At 44.5% G+C, this 18747-nt stretch overlaps 1 protein-coding gene across 1 annotated transcript in view; it reads right to left on the reverse strand.

Moving 5' to 3' along the window:
• Positions 1–18747, reverse strand: part of rfc5 (replication factor C (activator 1) 5) — a 66220-nt gene that overhangs the window by 25858 nt on the left and 21615 nt on the right. Inside the window, exons 3-6 of the mRNA XM_072496809.1 lie at positions 16186–16322; positions 11645–11724; positions 10480–10553; positions 4550–4709 (exon numbers count right to left, since the gene is read on the reverse strand). Coding sequence (XP_072352910.1) covers positions 4550–4709; positions 10480–10553; positions 11645–11724; positions 16186–16322 — 451 coding nt within the window. The remainder of the gene's footprint in view (positions 1–4549; positions 4710–10479; positions 10554–11644; positions 11725–16185; positions 16323–18747) is intronic.

An 18747-nucleotide genomic window follows, 5' to 3' on the forward strand; every position in this document is an offset into this window, starting at 1 on the left:
AGGTTAACAGTGATATAACTACACTCATGGGGGCAAGACATGTCTTCTAGGATATGCTTGCTTTGAAAAAGTTAGTTTTTACATTCCGAGGTTCTTGAGGTATAAACGGCATTCACATATTCTGCGGTAGTCAAGTAGTCCTAATTAGTAACCTTGTAACTTTGGACTCGGCTTGACTAAAAGGGTACCAAGATATGCTAAAGTACTAACAGAAGCATATTGCAAATCAATTATGGAAATCTGGCATTTAAAAAAATGCTGAAAACATTCATCAGGTCAGGCAATATCTGTAGAGAAAGAAGCAGAATTAACATTTTGGGTGAAAGGCCTTTCATCAGAACTGGTGCTGGAAATAATGTTATATTCTTTGAGCAAATAACCCTCAGTAAGACCACAAGCAAAGTGAGGAAAGGCTTGAACGGGTTGGACCTATATTCACTGGAGTTAAGAATAATGAGAGGTGATCTCAAACATAAAAGATTCTGAGGGGGCTTGACAGGGTAAACGCCAAGAGTATTTTTCCTTCACACAAGAGTCTCAAACTAGGGAACACATTTCCAACCATTTAAGATGGAGATAGGAGGATTTTGTTAATCTTTGAACTTCACTAACCCAGAGCAGGGGAGAATGGGGGTCATTGAACATATTCAAGACGGATTTAGACAGATTTTTGATCTACAGGCAGGAAAGTGAGCTAAGGCTACAATCAAATGAGCCATGATCTTATCGACTAACAGAGTAAGCTTGAGGGGCCAAATGGCCACTCCTGCTCCTATTTCTTATGTTCTTATGATTCAGGGTGTACCCAGAGTATATTCCCGGACAATCCCAACAATATCAGGATAAATATAAAATATACAGATGTGAAGTGAAAAAATAAATAATTGGGACAAAATGGCAGTACAAGAATAGATTGGCAGCTAAGATAAAAGGAAATCCAAAAGGCCTTCTACGGGCATGTTAACAGTAAAAGAGCTCTCAGATGAGCTATTGGGCCAATAAGGGACCAAAATGGGTGATTTATTGTTGGAGGCAGCAGGCTTGGCTGAGGTACTAAAATTAGTATTTTGCATCAGTATTTGTCATGGAAGAGGTGCTTGCCAAAGCTGCAGTAAATAAAGAGGTTGTCAGTATACTAGACGAGATTTTAAAAAGACAGATAATGAGGGAGTATTAAAAAGGCCCGAAATACATAAGTCACCTGGATAGTATTAAATTGGATTGGATTTGTTTATTGTTACGTGTACAGAGGTACAGTGAAAAGTATTTTTCTACGTGCAGCTCAAACAGATCATTTAGTACATGAAAAGAAAAGAAAATACATAATAGGGCAAGACAAGGTACACAAGGTAGTATGCATCCTAGGTTACGGAGAAAGGTCAGGTAGAAAATTGCAAGAGGGTCACATTCTTCCAATGGTCCTTAAATACAAGATGGTGCCAGAGGATTGGGAATTTTACACGCTTGCTCAAAAAAAAGAAATAACCTAGTGATTATAGGCTAGTCTCAGTGGTGGCGAAGCTTTAACAAACAATGATTGAGGAGAAAATTAACTATTTGAATAAGCATAGACTAAAAGAGCCACCATTGATTTGTTAATGGCAAATTTTGTTTGGATAATTTGATAAGGGAATAGAGGGTGGATAAGGGTGGTGTAGTTGATGAAAATGAAAATCGCTCGTCACAAGTAGGCTTCAAATGAAGTGACTGTGAAAAGCCCCTAGACGCCACATTCCAGCACCTGTTTGGGGAGGCTGGTACGGGAATTGAACCGTGCTGCTGGCCTGCCTTGGGTCTGCTTTCAAAGCCAGCGATTTAGCCCTGTGCTAAACCAGCCTGATGTTGTGTATGTGGACTTTCAAAAGTTACCACAAATTATGTTCATCAGAAAATTTGAAGCTCAACGGAAAAAAGCAGTAGCAGCACAGAGGGTGGTGGTTGATGGGAAATGTTCAGAATAGAGTTCAGTTACAAGTGGAGTACCACAAGGATCTGTTCTGGGGCCGTTGCTGTTTGTCATTTTTATCAATGACCTAGAGGAATGCGCAGAAGGGTGGGTGAGTAAATTTGCAGACGATACTAAAGTCGGTGGTGTTGTCGATAGTGTGGAAGGAAGTAGCAGGTTACAGAGGGATATAGATAAGCTGCAGAGCTGGGCTGAGAGGTGGCAAATGGAGTTTAATGTAGAGAAGTGTGAGGTGATTCACTTTGGAAGGAATAACAGGAATGCGGAATATTTGGCTAATGGTAAAGTTCTTGGAAGTGTGGATGAGCAGAGGGATCTAGGTGTCCATGTACATAGATCCCTGAAAGTTGCCACCCAGGTTGATAGGGTTGTGAAGAAGGCCTATGGAGTGTTGGCCTTTATTGGTAGAGGGATTGACTTCCGGAGTCAGGAGGTCATGTTGCAGCTGTACAGAACTCTGGTGCGGCCGCATTTGGAGTATTGCGTACAGTTCTGGTCACCGCATTATAGGAAGGACGTGGAGGCTTTGGAGCGGGTGCAGAGGAGATTTACCAGGATGTTGCCTGGTATGGAGGGAAAATCTTATGAGGAAAGGCTGATGGACTTGAGGTTGTTTTCGTTGGAGAGAAGAAGGTTAAGAGGAGACTTAATAGAGGCATACAAAATGATCAGGGGGTTGGATAGGGTGGACAGTGAGAGCCTTCTCCCGCGGATGGAAATGGCTGGCACGAGGGGACATAGCTTTAAACTGAGGGGTAATAGATATAGGACAAGAGGTCAGAGGTAGGTTCTTTACGCAAAGAGTAGTGAGGCCGTGGAATGCCCTACCTGCTACAGTAGTGAACTCGCCAACATTGAGGGCATTTAAATGTTTATTGGATAAACATATGGATGATAATGGCATAGTGTAGGTTAGATGGCTTTTGTTTCGGTGCAACATCGTGGGCCGAAGGGCCTGTACTGCACTACAGCGTTCTATGTTCTATATTGTACAAATTGTCAAGGGGGCCATTGTGGTACATAGCTGCTTTTTAGGCTAAAGGGGAGTATATTGTTGTAATCCCCAGGATTGCTGATTTTGAAAAAAAAGTATACATTTCCAACTTGGACTTGGGGCTACAGGGCACATTTTTGAAATTATACATGAAATTTGGAAATGTAGTATATAGTGAAAATATTAAAAGATTTGAAGAGGACAGAGGTATGGCTGGTGGAATGGGAGGACACATGGCAGAAAAGTGTACGGTGATATATTTTGGTAGGAAAAATTAGGAGAGACAATAGAAGTTAATTTTAAAAGGGGGTGCAAAAACAGAGTGGCATGGGTTTTTGTTCAGGTTAACAAAAGCAGTTGCTGAAGCATATGGGATTCTAGGCTTTGTAAAGAGAGGAAGTTATGTGAAACCTTAAAAAAATTAATAGCACGAGCCGGAGCAGTGGGTGGGATTCTCTGTTCCCGACGCCGATATGTGTGGTCAGGATTTAATGATGGTCAGGATTTAATGAAGTTAGAGTCCCTTCAAATTCAAATTTTCCTCAAAACATAGATGTTTGGTTACAGAATTTAAAAAATTAATTTCCTTTGATTGATCACAAATTCATGACAGAGGATCACTGTATTCATGCAACATGTACAGAAGAATGAATACTTGATTAGTTAGTGGGAAGATGGAATGGGATAATACTTTAGCAATTTAACTTGAATACAATGATTTTAATTGAGTCAGGAAAGCCTACTCCTCAAGTCCAGTGAATTCTGTTTTGATTCCTACAACTGTTTAAATCTTGGGTCATAAACATGCTGATTCAGGAACACATTAAGTGGAGGCTGAGGCACCTCCCCACAGGAAAGGGAAATCAGAAAGAAAAATCACTGCAATTACACGATTACTAGCAATGCATTTCAGACTACTACTGTCGAAAAATTCAGAGCAGGTGCATATGCCTTCTCAGCAAATAATGTGATTGCAGCGACACCTAATTGAGGAACAGCACATAGATGGTGATTACTTCTCTTTTAAATAAAACAGTTTGCAGTAAATAGCATGAACAGACATCAGCTGGATGGCATTTTAGCTAAGCACCCACCTCTTCTACTCCCACCTTAAAAATGAGAAGTGAGGCTAGATTTCCACATAGCTAAATTACAGAAGACATCTTCAAAAGTTAGAAAAAAATTAAGTAAACAGGAATGGTGGGAACATTTTTATTAATAGCACAGGAGTGGGTAGAAAACATGTGCAGCTTACAAACTGTATAAACTGGGAGTATGGAGTATACAACTGGAAATTGTAAAAATGCTACTTTGCATAAGATTAGAGTCTTCTTGGGTTGCTACTGAAAGCAATTTGATGAAGAGCAAGTGTGGGGGGAAAAAGGACAAAAAAAAAAAAACCCGACAGATTTTTAATATAATCTCTGCTAAAATGTCTTTTGCACACCTCTGCTCGGTAACAGATTTCACTACAGGATAACTGAAGACAGAAAATGATGGAAACTGCTTTAAAAAGTACATTGGACAGTATAATTTTGGCCTTAATTTTCTACAGTCATTATGTGGTGCAATAGGATTAAGAGACTCACTTTTCTTCCTTGATGACAAATTCCAATCTTGGAATCATCTGCTCCGGTGACAGCGGACCAAAGCGGAACCTGGTACATCGAGACTGTAAAGCAGGGATGATCTTTGACAGGTAGTTGCAGATCAGGCAAAATCTGGTGTTTTCTGTAAATTTTTCAATAACTGCACCACAACAATGAATTATTAATTTTATTAATGAGTTTAGAATGTAGAAAAACAGTACATGTAGTATTAGGCAATATAACGTTTTGATTGGATTTCGACGTTGAAAGAAAATATTTCTTAATCAGCTTTAAAAAGGAGTTGCTACTTTAAATACAACTAAAATAACATCCAATCATATTTATTTCGAAGAATACATTTTTACAAGACTAAATACAAATATATTACGAATAAAAGTTTATAGTGGCATGGAAGCATAGTGGGTATCACTGTTGCTTCACAGCTCCAGGGTCCCAGGTTCAATTCCTGGCTTGGGTCACTGTCTGTGTGGAGTCTGCACATTCTCCCTGTGTCTGCGTGGGTTTCCTCCGGGTGCTCCGGTTTCCTCCCACAAGTCCTGAAAGACGTGCTGTTAGGTAATTTGGACATTCTGAATTCTCCCTCTGTGTACCCGAACAGCGCTGGAATGTGGCGACTAGGGGCTTTTCACAAGTGTTGATGCAAGCCTACTTTTGACAATAAAGATTATTAAATTAAAAAATGAGTGCGTGGTGGACAACAATATTGGGCGCGATTTAATGGAAACATTTCTAAGTGTTATTTTGGACTCATTTGGTGGAGTGTTTCTCAACAGACACTTTGGTGAGATCGCGGCCTGGGCTGGAAATGAGCATTCATGAGTTTCTCGCCATTACTGCCCGTCTCGTCTTTTGATTCACCAGACTCACGCTACAACGTCTCGCCACTAACAAGGGGAAACTGCTTTTAAACGCTCCCTCATCACTCACTAGTCAACACACGAGCATGGCAGTGTGCAGCCCTGCTCCTCGCTTTGGGGATGCCGACCTGGCCGGGCTTCTCAACGCTGTGGATGCGAGATGGGACATCCCGTTCCCCCCGGGGTTTCGGAGGACCAGCAGCAGGGTCAATCCCTTTCATGTCCAGGTGCGGTGCCCACACATGCCACCTGCTATAGACTCCTGCTGACCCATTGTGAGCTGCTGCCCTCTCTTTGACCCTACAGGAGAAGAAAGTCCATAATAAACAGAAAGGGCCAAGATGGGGGGCAGAGTACCAGAGATTTGAGTCCTCACCCCGTATGAGGAACGGGATCTGGAAGTCGTCGAGAAAAGAGCAGTCACCATCAGCAAGGTTGGCCTGTGCCGCAGAGGTGAGGATCTTTCACCCAGATGAATGTTGGGTAACACAGGGTTTACTGAGAGGGAGGAACTGAAGGAGATCAATATTAGCAGAGAAATGGTGTTGGAGAAATTGATGGGATTGAAGGCTGATAAATTTCCAGAGTCTTATAATCTACATCGTGAGTACTTAAGAAAGTGGCGCTAGAAATAGTGGATAGCATTGGTCATCATCCAAGATTCTATAGGCTGTGGAAGTTTCCACAGATTGGAGGGTATCTAATGTAACCCATTGTTTAAAAAGGGAGGGAGAGAGAAAGCAGGGAATTATAGACCAGCAAGCCCGACGTCGGTAGTGGGAAAAACTCTCGAATCCATTATCAAAGATTTTATAGCTGAGCACTGAGAAAACAGTGGCAGGATTGGACAGTCAGAATAATAATAATAATAATAATAATAATAATCACTTATTGTCACAAGTAGGCTTCAATGAAGTTACTGTGAAAAGCCCCTAGTCAATGCATTTATGAAGGGGAAATCATGCTTAACAAATCTACTGGAATTCTTTGAGTATGTAACTAGTATAGTTAATGAGGGGGAGCCAGTGGACGTGGTTTATTGAGACTTTCAGAAGGCTTTCGACAAAGTCCCACATAAGAGATTAGCGTGTAAAATTAAAACGCATGGGATTGGGGTGTATTGAGATGGATAGAAAACTAGTTGGCAGGCAGGAAACAAAGTAAAAATTAATGGGTCTTTTTCCAAATGGCAGGCAATTACAAGTAGGGTACTGCAGGGACCAGTGCTGGGACCTTAACTATTCACAATATACATTAATGATTTGGATGAGGAAACAAAACGTAAGGGCCGGGATTCTCCGACCCCGCGCTGGGTTGGAGAATCCCATGGGGGGGGGGGGGGGCGCGGGAATTGTGCCACGCAGCCCCAACGCCGGCTCGCCGATTTTCGGGCACCCGCGGGATCGCCCCCACGCCGGTTGGGGGCCGTTGAAAGCGCCCCCCCCCCCCCCAGCGATTCTCCGGGCCTCGACGGGCCGAGTCCCGCCAGCGTGGGTTATGTATGGTCCCGCCCGGCGGGACCTCGGAGTTCTGTCTGCGGGGGCCTGGTGGGGGAGGGCGGGGGGGATCCAACCCCGGGGGGGGGGGGCCTCCACGGTGGCCTGGCCCACGATCGGGGCCTACCAATCGGTGGGCGGGCAGGTTCCGTGGGGGCCTATGTTCCTCTGTGCCGGGCCCCTGTAGGGTCCCGCCATATTGCCCGGGGGCCGGCGTGGGCACGAGAACCCATGTGCATTGACGAACTCGCGCCGCATGTGGCGCGCATGCGCGAACTCACGCTGACCAAGGCGCGCATGTGCAAACTCATGCCAACCGTGGCGCGCATGCGCAAACTCGGGCCAACTGTGGCGCGCCTGCTTTAGGGCGCCGGAGCTGCAGAGACCACTCCACCGCCGTACTAGCCCCCTGGGAAGGGGTGGATAACTGCCAGGTGAGTCCCATTGATGCCGGAGTGGCTCGCGCCACTTTTAACGCCGGCGTCAGAACTTGGCCGCAGGATTTGAGAATCCCGGCCCATATCTCCAAAGATGCAGATCACACAAAGTTGGGTGGGAGGGGGAGTTGTGTGAAGGATGCAAAGATCCTTCAGTGATATTTGGACAAGTTGAATGAGTGGGCAAATGAATGACAGATGCTGCATAATGTGGATAAATGCGCGGTTATCCACTTGGTAGCAAAAACAAGAAGGCAGACTATTATCTGAATGGCCATATATTATGAGAGGGGAGTGTGCAATGAGACACTGGTGTCCTCGTACACCAGTATTGAAGATAAGCATGCAGATACAGCAGGCGGTAAAGAAGGGAAATGGTATGTTGGCCTGCATAGCAAGACGATTCGAATACAAGAGCAGGGATGTCTTGCTGCAATTGTGCAGGGCCTTGGTGAGGCCACAGCTGGAATATTGTGTGCAATCTTGGTCTCCTTATCTGAGGAAGAGCATTCTTGCTCTGGAGTGCAGCAAAGGTTTACCGGCCTGATTCCTGGAATGGCAGGATGGGCATATGAAGAGAAACTGAGTTGGTTAGGATTATATTCGCTGGAGTTAAGAAGAATGAGGGGGGGGGGGGAATCTGATAGAAACCTACAAAATTCTAAGATGCAAAAGGATATTCCCAATGGTGCAGGTGACCAGAACCAGGGGTCAGGATACTGTGTAGACCATTTAGGACTGAGAAATGGAGAAATTTCATCACCCAGAGAATGGTGAGTCTGTGGAATTGTTACCACAGAAAGTAGTTGAGATCAAAATATTTATATTTTCAAGAAGCAGTTGGATATAGCACTTGGGCGAAGGGGATCAAAGGGCATGCCGGGGGGGGGGGAGAGGAGAGAGAGAGAGAGAGAGAGAGAGAGGATTAGGCTATTGAGCTGGATGATCAACCATAATCATATTGAATGACAAAGCAGGTTCGAAGGGCGGGATGCCCTTCTCCTATTATCTATGTTTCTACGACCTGTCTCAGTTGTTCATGTCAGACAAAATTATCCTTCCTTTTCACGGACCACCTGGCTATCTGGACTCATCACCACCTTACTCCACCATCGCCATCCAAGAGACCATCTCAGAGGAGACCACCATCGACGCATCACAGCTATCATCCACACCCTCCACCAGCAGAGAGACACAGACCTCGATGGGCGACATTATCGGACAGGCTTCTGGCGCACAATCTGCTGAGCACCACACAGTTGCTGATGCACATCATGGGGAGTCAGGAACATCCAAAGGAATCAGCAGTCAGGGGTCTGCTGGATCCCAGGACTCAGCTGACTCCCAGTCAGATGCCGAGACTCTGGACAAGGTTATCACAAAGTTGAAGCAGATGATAGGGCACAGCTGTAAGATTCAGGAGGGGATGTCAGCGACATTCCAGCAAGCACATAGCCGATTGGAAGAGTCCTAAAGGCTACATGCACAGAAGACAATGCCAACAATGCATGGCACCAAGGCCAACACTGCTAGGGTGGCGACCACAGTGGAATGCCTGGACCACGATGTCAGCTTCTTAAGTGGAGGTGCCCAAGGCATGGTTCGGTCTGTGACGACCTGACTGAGGGTCTCAAAATCATTTACCACTCGATGAGTGACATGTCCCAGACACAGGTGGATATTGCCAAGGCAATCCTGAGCGTGGCCCAAGTCGCTGAGAAGCATCGTTGAGAGAGGGTGCCGATACCATGTCACAGACAATGGGAACGTGAAGGACTGTTTGAGCCAGATGACGCAGTGGCCTCTGGCGCTCACTCCAGCTGGCCTCCGTCCCATGGAGACCCCAGGGCCCGAGGGGCACCATCAGGGAGGAGGATGCGTCTCCAGTTCTTCTGAATCCCCACCCTTCGGACACCGGAGCATCAAGGGCAGCAGACAGAACAGGTGTCACGGCGACACCCAAGTCGGCTGGGCACTCCAGCTCCAGGCCCCCCAGTGGGTGTCCACCAAGGGCATCAAAGGCCACAGGGTATGGAAATAAGTAAGTTGCTGCCACCTCTGATGTGCATCCTGGAGACCCCACCTTGACGTAGCAGTAGACCACAAAAGGTCAAGAAGAATGAGGATTACAGAGTGGGCGCTGGAGGAGGACACTATCTGTAGGGAATAGAAATGTTAAATGTTCACAATTAAAACATGTTATACGTGATACATGTGAAGTCTCTGTCACATTAATCTTCACAGCAGGCCTACCTGCATCCCGCCCCGTTTCCCTGCGCTCCCCCAACCTCCTGGGCATAGTGGTCCAAGATCAAACGGAGGAGGGTAGGAGGGATTGGTGTGTGGGTGGGGCGCAAATCAGACAAGGCCTCATGTCCCTCCACTCCTCCAGCATGTCGCCCCGCTGCTGTGCCAGGTGTGGAATGCACAGCAGAGCACCACAAAGCAGGAGACCCACTTGGGGGTGTACTGCAGTGCACCACCACAGCGGTCCAGGCATCGGAACTGCATTTTGAGCGGTCCAATAAAACGCTCAAGAACAGCATGGGTGGCAATGTGGGCCTCGTTATCGGGTCTCCACCTCTGACTCCGGCCTCCACATTGGCATCATTAGCCAGGACCTCAGCAGGTGCCCTTATTCCCCAACAGTGTCCCAGGATGTAGCTGTCATGCACATTCCCTGGGAAGTGTGCACACACATGCATGATCCAGAGGCAGTGGTTGTAAACAAGTTGTATTCAAATGCTGCTTCATGCCCATGAACAGGTTACTTCCCTGGGGTAAAGTGCAGAGATTAGCGTGTGATGTTTAGGAGAGCTGAGACAAGATTTTTTTTAAAGGAATAAATATCAAAGAAAAAAGGATTATTTGTGTTGTGTTATATATGTTCAAAAAAATCCTCCCTTCCCATTTCCTCGCTACCTCTGCAATGCTGTAAACCACACACTTCAAGCTATCTTACCGGAAGCTATTAAAGCAGTGCCTTGCATAGCTGCAATTACGGAAAACAGGTGAAAATATGAACATATATCACAGCACCATCTTAAATGTATAAAAAATGTATAGAAATCATGAAACAAGCTAATTGTTCCATTAAAATCAAGACTACCAGCTCTTACCCCGTCTGAGAGCATTCTGAGCATCTTGAGTCATGGCATCTGCCTCATCTAGGATAACAAGCTTGAAACCTTTTCTGAAAGAATATTAAAATAATTGAATCATTTCTTGTGAATGGTTGAAGGTTAATAAAACTCGTTGGCCAATGAGTGGGTTTGATACTCCAAAACATTCTATATTAATTCTCACAAACGAGATTACTACAGAAAGTATGCGGAGGATACCTTAAAATAATAAAGGAATAAATAATTGCTGGATTACAATAATGCAAATAACCTTTATTCAGCAAAGAATTGGCTGTACTTCATGTGAACATGGACAAGAGTTGTTACGAGGACCTAATAAGCGAATAACCAGACGTAAACACTCAGTGACCAGGCTTACACATGAAGAATGCCAACTGAAGCATTCAGTACTGGGCCACCGACACCATATTAGGGCAGCACGGTAGCACAGTGGTTAGCACAATTGCTTCACAGCTCCAGGGTCCCAGGTTCGATTCCGGCTTGGGTCACTGTCTGTGTGGAGTCTGCACATCCTCCCCGTGTGTGCGTGGGTTTCCTCCGGGTGCTCCGGTTTCCTCCCACAGTCCAAAGATGTGCAGGTTAGGTGGATTGGCCATGCTAAATTGCCCTTAGTGTCCAAAATTGCCCTTAGTGTTGGGTGGGGTTACTGGGTTATGGGGATGGGGTGGAGGTGTTGACCTTGGGTAAGGTGCTCTTTCCAAGAGCCGGTGCAGACTCGATGGGCCGAATGGCCTCCTTCTGCACTGTAAATTCTATGATAATCTAAGGAAGAACGTTTCATCGGAAATTAAAGCCAAAGTTACAAACTTTCAACACAATGCAGCACCACACAAACAGTTTTAGTTTGTTTCAGCATCGGTTCGAATTAGCACATGTCATGAGGTGTGGGCTTGGGTGGGGTGCTCTTTCCAAGAGCCGGTGCAGACTCGATGGGCCGAATGGCCTCCTTCTGCACTGTAAATTCTATGAAATATTCTAGTTGTCTGAAAAAGAGATAGGAGCTGTGTTACAAAGTTCAGCTAAAGTTACTTGCTGTTCCTTCAGTTACCTCACAACATCAGAATCATCAGACTTCATAACAGGAGCAACACTATTTGTAAATAGACTTTTCTTCATGAACTGAAATCATTATAGTGCTTACTTGAAAATGGTTCTGGTACTGGCAAAATTCAGTATAGGTCCACGTACTATGTCAATACCTCGATCATCTGAGGCATTCAGCTACAAAGAAAAATAAAATAACAGTTTTAAATGGCTTCACAGTAAATGAATTACATCCCTTTAATAGGCAAACATATACTCTCTCTCTAATGTTGGTAGGATTGAATAAAATTTGCTGATAAATTAACTGTAACCAAAAACTCAGTGCCATTTTTAGGTCATTATTCCATTATCAAAGAAACACAAATTTTCATTATTACTGTTGCAACTCAACTTTTAACTAAATCACAGAAACTGGGCCAATGTTACTACTGAAATAGCAGTAAAGTAGAATATGAAACCTTTGAACTGTGAAAAACACCCACTGAATGCATAGCTCAGACGATCTTTCTGTAGACACAATGAAGTATTTGAGTTTGTCGCTGGGAACAATTTCAGTAGCACACAAGCAGCATATTAACATATTAATACTATTGGATTAAGTACAATTATTCCCCAAAACAATGTACAGGCAATCCTCAACTTTACGATGTTCGGGTTACAAGTGGTACTTATGACATTTGTAAATTTACACTCTATTTCAGCTTTACCATGTCAGTTTCAGCTTTACAACTTTCTGCGCCGCCTGCCTTTTATATTTTTGGCCCCGAACAAGCCAGTGGAGGCAGAGAAACCTCCCTTCCGATTTTCTAGTAGGAAATGTGGCCTTACAGCATAGAGGTATGGAGACTGAGACACGTATGGAGACTGAGACACATAAGACAGTAGACTGAGAGGAAACAGTGGAGAGGAAGAGGCAGTGCTATCCGTCTTGGCTTTGCGTGCCTAGTTTAGACATAAATTTACACTGGTGCTGGCAGATCTACTGTCTTCCATGGTCTCACACTAAGCTCATCACCTAGCGTACCTGTACAGTTTAATCTCCTACAGTGAAATTATTGACTGACAAATAATTTCAGACAAGTGGCTTATCACCACCTGGGGCCACCAAGCAGATACCAAAAAAACCTGAAGGACTGGACATTAACATGTGTTCACGAACCAATCACCCGTTTTCAATATTGCACCAATGGGAAACGTGGGTCCAACTTACAATGTTTCGATTTATGATGCGGTTTTCAGGAACCAATTGTGTAATAAGTCGGAGGATTGTCTGGACCAATGTGCTAGATATACTTAAATGTTATCATGCTGTCACAATGGATTTTCTATTGAACTGAAGGAATTACACATGTGGAATTTTCTGGTGTTGCCTTACAACAATCCGACACTCCAAACATTGCCTCAAGAGGTCCCGGTAATATTTCCATCTGCAAAATTTTTAATAATAATCTTTATTATTGTCACAGGTAGGCTTACATTAACATTGTAATGAATTACTGTGAAAGTCCCCTAGCTGCCACACTCCAGCGCCTGTTTGGGTACACAGAGGGAGAATTGAGAATGTCCAATTCACCTAATAAACCTGACTTTGTGGTCTTGTGAGAGGAAATCGGAGCACCCGGAGGAAACCCACGCAGACATAAGGAGACTCCGCACAGACAATGACCCAAGCGGAATCGAACCTGGGATCTTAGCGCTGTGAAGCAACACTGCTGTTTTAAATACTGAATCCAAAACCCCACTAATTGTGGACATGATCAGAAAATGTGGACATAGTTAGCTGGTCTTCTTTACACCTATCTTCTACATCGGTGAAGAATCTGCTCATTTTTTCCTGTGTCATATGGGCCCTATATACCTTTAATTGTATTAAGCTCAGGCTAGCACATGAAGATTAGTATTGACCCTGTGCATCATTTCACTCCATATTCCCCATTCCAATTCTATATCCAACTTTTCCTCCCACTTTTGTTTTATTTCTTCAATCGGTGTTTTCTTTGCGTCCATCAGCCATCTATCAATGTTCGTAATTTTCCCATCTCCCAACTCATCTGGCAAGAGCAATTTATCAAAGTGGTTGTTATCTGGCAGTCGAGGCAAAGAGGTCAACTCCTTTTTCACCAAATTTCATAATTGAAGATATTTAAATGTCTCCTTCTGCATTTTATGTTTTTCACTCAATACTTCAAAGTTTGCAAACCCATCTTCTAAGAATATGTATTTTACCCTCCTTTATGCCACTGTTTAAATGCTGTACCCAATCTTGCCATGGTAAATTGGTGGTTTCCATCAATAGGGGCTAGCACTGACATATTTCCAATCCAAATTGGCTCCAGATGTATAAGGAAGATGCCACCACCAGACTTTCTGTAAACGTCTCTGAGGTAAATGGGAGTGGGGCCACAGCTAAAGCCTTCAAGCTGGCCCCTTACATGACGCTTCCTCCACCAGTACCCATTCCGCTTATTCCTCTTTCCACCATTGCCGAATCTCCTCTATATTTGCCACCTAATAATAATACAAAGGATTGGGCAGCAACAACCCTTCACCTGCTGATTCCTTTGTATTTCCTTCTGAAAGATTTTTTTAAAATTCCAATTAAGGGGCAATGTGGCTAATACATCTACCACACACATCTTTGGGTTGTGTGGGTGAGATCCACGCAGATCGATTCCTTTGTAAAACCACCTGTGGAATTTTATTAGTTCATGTAAAATCCCAAACTATTATACACATTTTAGAAAAAAATAATCAGCCTTGAGACTTTACACATACTTGGGATTCAAAAGTTTGGAACAAAACAAGGATATGTGGTTTAAGTGTATGAGCAATTAATGTAAGAGGTAATTAAAATTTCATACCCTTGGGGTTGAAAACTATTATCAGATTAATTGGATTTTTTTCTACTGAAAAGACTATCCAGGATGTAAAATAAGATATAGTTTAAAATCCAGTATTCCTTTTCATCTAGGTCTTACTTGAATTATTAAAATACTCTCTAGTTGTCTTGCTTTACAAAAAATGTTCTGCACTAAAAATATTTTATGGCTACCTATTTAAATGCATAAAACAGGTAATTTCTCTCTTAGCAACTCTTTTGGAAGGTTTTGGCTCATTACTTAACACTCCTCCAAAGGTCCTGATGTGGCTGGTTCGCATTGTTGCTTCACAGTGCCAGGGTCCCAGGTTCAATTCCCGGCTTGGGTCACTGTCTGTGCGGAATCTGCACGTACTCCCGGTGTCTGCGTGGTGCTCCGGTTTCCTCCCACAAGTCCCGAAAGACGTGCTGAGGGGCAGCATATTAGCACAAGTGGTTGGCACAACGCTTCACAGCTACAGGGTCCCAGGTTTGATTCCCGCTCGAGTCACTGTCTGTGCGGAGTCTGCACGTTCTCCCATGTCTGCATGGGTTTCCGCCGGGTGCTCCAGTTTCCTCCCACAGTCCAAAGACGTGCTGTTAGGTGAATTGGACATTCTAAATTCTCCTTGTGTACCATAACGGGCGCCGGAGTGTGGCGAATAGGGGTTTTTCACAGTAACTTCATTGCAGTGTTAATGTAAGCCTACTTGTGACAAATAAAGATTATCACATCAGAGTCTAGTTAGCATATGTTGGCAAACTTTTGGATCGTCATCAAGAGCATCACAGCGAGCTCAAACCGATTCTCAACACATTTTCAAACAACAACCCACCACACAAGTTAGGCTGGTTGTAATATTCCTAATGTTTCCCAAATTAGTTACTTTACCCATTTAATGTACTTTATTTCCATAGATTTTAAAAACAAGCTCATGACTTGGCCACTTGTTTGAGGACAAACTAAATCTGTATTGATATATAGAGTATATAGGCAGCACGGTAGTATTCAGGGCAGCACAGTAGCATTGTGGATAGCACAATTGCTTCACAGCTCCAGGGTCCCAGGTTCGATTCCGGCTTGGGTCACTGTCTGTGTGGAGTCTGCACATCCTCCCCGTGTGTGCGTGGGTTTCCTCCGGGTGCTCCGGTTTCCTCCCACAGTCCAAAGATGTGCAGGTTAGGTGGATTGGCCATGCTAAATTGCCCTTAGTGTCCAAAATTGCCCTTAGTGTTGGGTGGGGTTACTGGGTTATGGGGATGGGGTGGAGGTGTTGACCTTGGGTAAGGTGCTCTTTCCAAGAGCCGGTGCAGACTCGATGGGCCGAATGGCCTCCTTCTGCACTGTAAATTCTATGATAATCTAAGGAAGAACGTTTCATCGGAAATTAAAGCCAAAGTTACAAACTTTCAACACAATGCAGCACCACACAAACAGTTTTAGTTTGTTTCAGCATCGGTTCGAATTAGCACATGTCATGCTTTACAGTTGTCATTTTTGTTACAGATTGCTAACCCTTCCGGTTGCTCAAGATCTCCTAGGTGACATGTGGGCAACCTGCTCCCTGGCCTCACGAATGTTGCTGTAAGCTAGGCATTAAGAGTCATGATAGTGGCCCTGAGACAACTTGGTTCTTCACACCCCTCCTCTCTAAATAGAATGTCATTAAATGCATCCCTGCTTGGAAGGACTGCTGATAGAATAATTAAAACTGCATTCCACTGTGTGGTGTAATTTCACATTATAGTGTTTTAGGATTCAGAAAAGGTTCAGCTGTTACCTCTAAAACCATCGAGTTTAGCTCTTTGTCCTTATACAGACATTTGGCACTGGCCAAAATAGTTGATGTTTTCCCAGTTCCTGGCGGTCCATAGAACAGAAGGTGAGGGAACCGGTCTTCACTGATAAACCGCTGAACTGAAATGAAGCAAATCCAAAAGATGTCATTTTGATAAGATCAGCCAGTTCAAATGAAAAGTCACTGACCTGAAACGTTAACTTTGTTTCTCTCGCCAAAAGTCTTGCCTGATTGGTTGAGTACAGCATTTTCTGTTTCTATTTCACAACACATCACTGTTAGCCGAGCAATGCTGTCAATGGGACTGGTAAGAAACAGACAACCAACAGGTAACATAAAGCCAACTAGCTTTTTAAAAATAAATTTAGCGTACCCAATTCATTTTTTCAAATTAAGGGGCAATTTGGCGTGACCAATCCACCTACCCTGCACATCTTTGGGTTGTGGGGTGAAACCCATGCAAACATGGGGAGCATGTGCAAACTCCACACGGACAGTGACCCAGAGCCGGGATCGAACCTGGGACCTCAGCGCAGTGAGGCAGCAGTGCTAACCACTGCGCCACCGTGCTGCCCTAAAGCCAACTAGCTAAATAGCTCAAAAGAATTGTTTTAAGTGGTTTTAGCCGACCTCTTACTACATCATCAACAATCTTTTGGTTGTTAATTTACATTATAATTCCCAAATAAATCTCAGCCACAAAAATCTGTTTTACCCAAGAAGTGCAATAACTTAGCACCTCCATAAGCAGACTGCCTCTTTAAGTGTCGGGAAAATTCCTGGTTCTGCAAACCCGACTTTGGCGAAGGCCTCCCGGGTGGTCTAATTTTCGTTCCGGGGATAGGTGTTAACAGGAGCCGGATTCACCGCTCCCAGAAAGACACAACTTAGATACAAATTATCAGCTAAGATTTACAACCTACAAATCATTTAAACACGCAGTTTATCAGCACAAAGCACTAGCGAGTGTCTTACTGCTTATTCACCAGAGATCATCCTATTCATTAACCCTTTATTGTGCAGAGGTTATCTGGAGCTGAATGGGTAATATTACAGCAGTCAGTGATGAATCTAACCCAGTGATCTTCAAAGTCAGGGGCACGACCTGCGGGTGGGTCGTGGGCGTGTCGGGAGGGTCGCGGAGCCGTCCATCACGGCGCTCCTGACTGCGCAAATCCGTGCGCAACAGCCGGCTTTTAACTATGCCGGCTGCGAGCGGCCATTTTACCATATTAAAAAAACGAGGTCACGCAGGCGCAGTGCGGCCGCATTTTTTTTATATGGTAAAAATGCTGCTCTCAGCCGGCATAGTTAAAAGCCAGCTGCTGCTCGCTCTGCCCGGTTCGGAAGTACTCAGCCAAGGTATTGGTTAATATTGACGTCAATAGTCTGATCTGCAGCGTTGGTGCTGGTAGCAGTGCCCCAGCTGCTGCAGCAGTTGTTTCCACCGTTGCCCCTGTTGCTGCTGAAGGGAAAAATGAAGAAACAGGAAGAATCTGAAGAGTCTGACGATGACATGGGCTTTGATCTCTTTGATTAAACGTGCCGTGCAACAACATTGTTACAATTTACAAAAATAAATAAAAATTGAAGATAAAAGCCGGCTGCTGTGGCTGAAGACCGCAAATTTGCGCAATCGGAAACGCAGAAGATTTTTTTACAATCTTCCTGCCTGAGGGAGGCAGAGAGCAGGTCTCGGCCCCCGAACGTCGCCATCACATGCCTTGGGCGCGATTGCGATTCCTCCATTTTGGCAGCAGCAAACAAGGTAAGAGAAAATGGTGGGTCGCAAAGGTCGACTGACGTGGGTCGTGAAGGTCGGCCGGCGTGGGTCCCAAAGGTTGGCCAGTTGGTAAAAATGGGTCCCTGGAAGAAAAGTTTGAAAAACACTGATCTAACCCACCGTGTGGCATTAAATAGCAAAGAACAAAGAAAATTACAGCACAGGAACAGGCTCTTCGGCCCTCCAAGCCTGCGCCGATCCAGATCCTTTATCTAAACCAGTCTTCTATTTTCCAAGGATCTACTTCCCTCTGTTCCCCGCCTGTTCATATATGTCTAGATGCATCTTAAATGATGCTATCGTGCCCGCCTCTACCACCTCCGCTGGCAAAGCGTTCAAGGCACCCTCCACGTAAAAAAACTTTCCACGCACATCTCTCTTAAACTTTCCCCCTCTCACCTTGAAATCGTAACCCCTTGTAATTGACACCCCTACTCTTGGAAAAAGCTTGTTGCTATCCACCCTGTCCATACCTCTCAGAATTTTGTAGACCTCAATCAGGTCTCCCCATCCACCTCCGTCTTTCCAACGAAAACAATCCTAATCTACTCAACCTTTCTTCATAGCTAGCACCCTCCATACCAGGCAACATCCTGGTGAACCTCCTCTGCACCCTCTCTAAAGCATCCACATCCTTCTGGTAATGTGGCGACCAGAACTGCACGCAGTATTCCAAATGTGGCCTAACCAAAGTCCTATACAACTGTAACATGACCTGCTGACTCTTGTACTCAATACCCCATCCGATGAAGGCAAGCAAG

The sequence above is a fragment of the Scyliorhinus torazame genome, chromosome 1, assembly GCF_047496885.1.
Source record: "Scyliorhinus torazame isolate Kashiwa2021f chromosome 1, sScyTor2.1, whole genome shotgun sequence".
In the NCBI taxonomy this organism is placed as follows: Eukaryota; Metazoa; Chordata; class Chondrichthyes; order Carcharhiniformes; family Scyliorhinidae; genus Scyliorhinus; species Scyliorhinus torazame.